Source organism: Oreochromis niloticus, linkage group LG3 (assembly GCF_001858045.2).
Source record: "Oreochromis niloticus isolate F11D_XX linkage group LG3, O_niloticus_UMD_NMBU, whole genome shotgun sequence".
NCBI classification, from domain to species: domain Eukaryota; kingdom Metazoa; phylum Chordata; class Actinopteri; order Cichliformes; family Cichlidae; genus Oreochromis; species Oreochromis niloticus.
This window is the reverse complement of record NC_031967.2, coordinates 14,250,692-14,256,691: the sequence shown is the minus strand read 5'-3', so window position 1 is coordinate 14,256,691 and position 6,000 is coordinate 14,250,692. Positions and strand designations below refer to the sequence as shown.

Sequence of the window (6,000 nt, the reverse complement as noted above, 5' to 3'; positions counted from 1 at the left end):
CCATGCCAGTGTCGTGGTAGATCTGCCTCAAAGATGCCCGTCAGGGAATCTTTATCTTAAATGAAAAGCCAGGGGACCAAGGGCTTCCATCCACAAAGTTATTCTTGGTTTTTCTTCTTTGATTCACATGCATTATTCAGATGGAGTCAAAACTACAGGCAGACCAAGTAGAGAGCCTCGCTCACAAGTCTGTAGACGATCAGGGGGATGGTATCATGTGTGGTATTTTATTTATCATTTCAGTCTGTTTGCGCAGATAAGTATGGACAAAGTACGGGACACACCTTGAAGAAAAGCAGTTTAGCAGTAGTTTAGAGCAGGAATGTCAAAGCCGCGGGCCACATATGTCCCACACGGACCAACGTAAAGTCAGTGTTAAGTAGTTTAAACTCAGTGTAAGAAAACAAAGTACAAGTAGGAACAGCACATCTCAGTTTTCTCTACATGAAGAAGAAACGCTGCTGTAGTTAGTGGAAGAAATATGTCAGCATGAGTCTTTGACTTAAATTGTGCGAAATGAATGTGTAAAATTATGGATAAAGTTCTAGCAGCTCATTGCCTAAAATGTCTTTTAATTAAAAAACTGATTTTTTTGTTAATTCACAGAAAACATCCAACTATATTTATGCATTTTACTGTGAACAACTTGTAATAAAAAATTTTTTATTGTAGTGAAAAAACAGGAATTTTTATGCCATTTTGTTGTTCATCTATTACTTCATGACTTTAGTGAATGACTGCAGGGGAGGTCTTTGTCAGTAGCAACTGTTACATTAAATGTAACAGTTGACAGTTTATGATAACACAGCTAAAAAGTTTCAAATCGGTGCATGTCACATTTTGTAAATCTTTCTAGTGGGCCGGATTGGACTTTTTGCTGGCCAAGTCTGGCCCCCGAGCCTTATGTTTGTTTTGGACACACATAACATGACTGGATTCATTTCAGAGAGTATTGAACTGAACAATAGGGTTTGCATTATGATACCCCCCCCCCAAACACACACACACACACATATTTGCAAATTTCTGCCTAACGATATTTTTTTCCCTTGTGGCGTTGCCCTTGGTGACTGACACTGCGCTTGTCACATTATGCTCAAGTTGCTTCTCTTGTCATAACGGCAAAGCAATCTGGTGCGTGTAACCGGATCCTGTTTGAATGCAGGGAAATGAATGAAACATGTGACAAGGTGTGATTAGGTATTCGCCAATCTCGCTGGGTGTTTGTTGACAGATGGGTCTTTTGTCAGAGTAATTTGTTCAACAGAACAACCAAGCAGATAATTACCTGTTTCTTTTGTGGCTATTAGGCCCATTGTTGTGTTGAAGGGAGGAAAAAACATCCTAATAGTGAATATTCATCGCACATTAGGGCAACCGAAGCTGGCCTGAGGCAACATGTTTTTCTTTCTTATTTTCTAATAATGCTTGTTTTGTTACACGCTGGCCTTGTTCGAGCCACCTTCTGTGCCTGCTACTTTATGTTATTATAATGTCTGTGCGAATTTGCATGTCATTTCAAACAGAGCGCAGTTTTGTTTTTATTTCCTAAAGGAAAGGGGGATTTTTTTTATCTGGTCTTCATAAGCTTGAAGTTTTTTTTATTTTATTTTATTTGCCCTTTCACTCTATGGCCGCATGCAGTTGCAGATTAGACCCCCGCCCATTCATTCGGGATGCAAATAAACATGATAGGGTATTAAGAGGCTTGAGCGGAAAGGGGTGTGACGAAGGTGTTGTGTTTCAACTCAAACCACCTGGCGAGGAGACACTTAAGGCGCGCTGGTTCAGGGTGCCAGCGCATTACAGAGACACCAGTTGCTCACAGAAGTCCAAATCACCTGAATGACTCCACCGTAAACAGTTTTGCAGGACTCGTAGACTTTTTTTTTTTTAACCCTCTCCTCTGAGCGATGGAAAACAGGATCCGACCCCTTGGTCTGACCGATCACACCTCCGGCCCGCTCGGTAGCCTGCCGGTACCCCCTTCCCTTCTGCGCCCTCCGCCTCTCTTCCTCCAGGCTTGCAACCCCACGCTGGAGAGGGGATACCCCCGGACCCGAAGTGTGCCAGGTGCAGGAACCACGGCGTGGTCTCTGCGCTCAAAGGCCACAAGCGCTTTTGTCGATGGAGAGACTGCGTGTGCGCAAAGTGCACACTGATTGCAGAGAGGCAGCGGGTGATGGCCGCGCAGGTAGCTTTGAGGAGGCAGCAGGCTCAGGAAGAGAGCGAGGCCCGGGATCTTCGGCTCTTGTACCCCTGCACTGGGATCGGAGGGGAAGCAGGGATCCCTCAGGGATCGTCCATTAGCGCCGGGGTACCCGTATCTGTCAGCAGTAGTCCGGCAGCTGCCTGTTTTGATGTTTTTGGGAGTGAGAATCAGAAAGACGGTGAGTTGAAATGTGAGATTGTATACTTTGTGTTCATAACTAATTTAATACACAACAGTGTTATTCTTTTTGGTTCCTCTTCAGCTTTAGTGAACTTTGATTGCCTCGCACGCATTTAATTAAAACACCGTTGTCCCTTTTTTTTTTTTTTTCCATCCGTATAGTTTCAGAGGACAAATTAAGCAAGTACAACTTTTACAACGGATTCATGGGTCGACCTCTGTTTGCACCCCATTCCCCACGGCTGCCCTCTCCAAGTGACAAGAAAGAGCTGTCTCCCAGCAAGGACAGCGGCAGAAGTCAATCCCCTGCGATGGATCACCGCTCAGACCATACAGAGAGCCCGCAGAGGTCACTTCCCTCCTCGGATCCAGAGTCGGGGAGCGAGTCGGAGAAGCCCAATGAGTATCTGAGCCCGGACCGTGATCCCACCGACATCATGGCTAAGATCTTCCCCCATCAGAAACGGGACACTCTGGAGTCTATGGTGAGAACGTGCAAAGGTGACATTGTCAAATCCATTGAGCTGGCGTTGAACTCCAAAGAGAACAAAATTGACGCTGACAGCGCGCGCAGGCCTTCTGCGGGACTGCCCGGAGGGCTCGGTGCTCTGGGGGCCAAGTCTGCCTTCTCCCCCCTGCACATACCCGCGTCCCCAGGGGGAGACAGCCTGTACGGCCTCAGCTCTCGCCTGGGCGTCAGCCCCCTGCGGCTGGCCTATCCCTCCGCTAACGGCGGCATGGCAGGCTTCATGTCTCCATACATGACATCAGGACTGATGCCAGTGTTCCCACTGCGTCCACCCTTGGACTCTTATTCCCTCCCCGGCATGATCCGAGACCTGTCCTACATCCAAAGCAAGGAGTCTCTATGCAATGCAGGCCTGTACACACGGCTAAACAGCGAGACCAAATAAAAAAGGACGCATGAAAAAAACCACTTTTTTATTATTATTATTTTGTTAACTGTAGCTTTTAAATAACCGCTTTTCAAGTGCCTCGAACCACAATGGTGTACTACAATCTGACGACTTGATGCTTTTTTTGTTAATGTAAATTTTGCAGATTGTTTATTATGAATAAAGTTATCTTTTCTCGTTTTACACATTTTGTATTAATTTCGTGCTAATATAAAAAAGATGAAGTCTCTCTTGTCGATGTTTTTTGTTTTTGTTTATAAATATACGAATCACATTTTTAACACCCTAAATATGAGAGATGTCACAATATAGTAAAGTTCTGCTAGAAGCAAGTCTTTAAACTTCTCGAATCCGTTATTTAGGCGGTGTTTTCAGCGGATAAAAAAAGAAAAGGAAAAACAACTGCATGTGTCGCACTCAAAACTAACAAAAACCGGACTTTGTCCCACGATAAGTCTTTTTGTTTTCTTTTTCTTTTTTTTAAACACTGGGAAAAAATCAGGCTTATTTAAGTGCAGTAGTAGTAAATATGTTATGTGGAAGGGACCTTGGTGTTGTCTGTGCTTCTGAAGGAGCTCCCGCTGTTAGACTACAAAACATGTCTGCTGGCTCTCTAAAACAGGCTTCACTTAAATGTGCCGAAATAAAATGCTTCAACTTTATACTCTAATTTCTAAAATGTAAATAAAGCCGTAATTGCTGTAAATCTTAATCAAATTCGTCCTCTTTTTCGCCTCAGCTGCCGTTCTCACTTAGGATTGGTCGGTGGGTGATCACATGAGCCTCAAACTAGAAACCAATAGAAAGCCTCAGAAGCGCCACGAGACCGCGTGTTTCAGGAAGTCGGGACGTGCAGTTTGAGATGCTGGCGGTGCAGTGTTTGAAACAGCCTTGAGCGGGATTTTATGAGGCAGGAGCCGCTGACATGCGTGTCTACATTATTGTCGCTGCTGTGTTTTGGTGTGGTTATGTGGACTCGCGGAAAGTAAGAGGAATATCCTCGTCCTGTAAGTCCATTCTTCCCTTTTAGCTTCCAGCTAGGTAGCTGCCAAATATATACACCTACATGGTGCTGAAGCTTTGGCAGCTCCTGGTTTCAAACGCAGGCAGCACGTTACAAGCTCTGATAACAGAGTAAACGGCATAATAATGGTACACAACATTATGAGTGTGTAGTAGCAACACAACACAAACCTGCTGTTTTACCCTCCCCAGAGGATCCGTGCTAAGACACTATAAGCACTCACGCTGATGCAAAATGTTTGACTACAATTCTGGTTGCACCTCAGAGCCAGCAGCGATTATAAAAGTGGGCGTTTGCTTTTATTTTGTAACAGATAAAAGGTTCTACAGAGAGAGGAAGTCGTTTCTGTGCATAGATGGGTCGAGAATGATCCCATTTGAGCAGGTGAACGACGACTACTGCGACTGTGAAGATGGCTCAGATGAACCAGGTAAAAGGTTAATCAGTGGGGCCAGCGGGTCTCTGTCTGCCAGCGTTATCAGTCTGTCTGGTCACTTTGACTCTCTGTTGGGAAATCAGTGTTTTACTTTAAAGACTTTTGAAGGTTTCTGCACTCAGATCAGCTGCATGTGTTTTGGGGGGCAAAACACATGCAGCTGATCTGCAAAAAGCACACGCCGATTTTAAAAGTGCATGCTTTTACATCCTGGGAAGTGTGAGGGAAAAACTGTACACAACAAAAACATAGACTGTCAATACCAAAGACATGCACTGCGTGGACAAAACAAGAAGCCATGAGAACAAGAACCCCCACCAAGGCAGCTCACTCTCTGGAAAGTATTTACATTGTACTGTGTACATATTCATATTGTTTTCCTTTTTCTTTTTTTTAAACATACTTTTAGAAGTCTGTAGTGCAGTAAAAGCAAGTGCAAAGTGCAGGCGTTTGCTATTTGCCCTGCTGAAACCCATTTTAATATGCTTGGCGTAATTTTGATTGCATGCCCGCAGGACATGTGCAGCCTTCATTCCATTGTTTAGTGAAATTTGTTGAATAATAAATATCAAGTGTCAAAAGTTTTTCCCCCCCCAAAAACTTTGTACATTCTAATGTATTCAACTTGTTATGTATTTAATGATTACAGTCTACATAATTACAATCTATTATTGTGATGTTAAATGGCAAAGTAAGAATAAATCAATTCAGCTAAAGTCAAATAGTATCTGTTGGCAACATGTTTTTGTCAGTCTGAAAATGTATTGTCATTTTAAATAGCTTTATACAGCATTATTATCACTTTGACCTGCAGATTAATCTACTAACCTTTTGAAGGAGAGGTCAGAGATCAAATGTGACATGATATTTTAAATTGTTAAATGCTGCTTTATATGTTGACAACACCCAGCACTCTTGAAGAATCATAGTTTGTAGGTTATAATTTTTTATTATTTTTTTCAGTTTTCGACCAATAAATCATTAAATTGTTCTTGAAGTCATTGGTGGATATAAACCAAGTTTTAATAGATTGTTAACGTGAATTATTTCAAAACTTTTCAAGCTATCGTGTTTTCTGGAAGAATGATGATATGCAAACTCTACCATACCTTCTTAGCAAACATAGGCATGCTTTGTGAAGTTACTGGATATTTTGTCACTTTGCCACAGAACCCGCTCCTCACATGTGATGCTGTCTCCTGCAGTGTACAGGGGAGAAAGTAACCGCCTT

The 6,000-nt window shown here is 43.0% G+C and overlaps 2 protein-coding genes across 2 annotated transcripts in view; both read left to right on the top strand.

The window, feature by feature from the left end:
* The first annotated feature begins 1,829 nt into the window (after positions 1-1,829).
* On the top strand, positions 1,830-3,492 carry dmrta1 (DMRT like family A1). The gene is given in 5 exon segments (NM_001279481.1): positions 1,830-2,059; positions 2,062-2,390; positions 2,555-3,162; positions 3,165-3,194; positions 3,196-3,492. Coding segments are annotated over 5 exon segments (1,224 nt in total). The 5' UTR covers positions 1,830-1,913; the 3' UTR covers positions 3,307-3,492.
* A 639-nt stretch (positions 3,493-4,131) lies between these two features.
* The window catches only part of LOC100691113 (glucosidase 2 subunit beta), a 157,914-nt gene continuing 156,045 nt past the window's right edge, over positions 4,132-6,000 (top strand). Inside the window, exons 1-2 of the mRNA XM_003450336.5 lie at positions 4,132-4,316; positions 4,647-4,763. Of these exons, the coding sequence (XP_003450384.1) occupies positions 4,235-4,316; positions 4,647-4,763 (199 nt within the window). The 5' untranslated portion in view covers positions 4,132-4,234. The remainder of the gene's footprint in view (positions 4,317-4,646; positions 4,764-6,000) is intronic.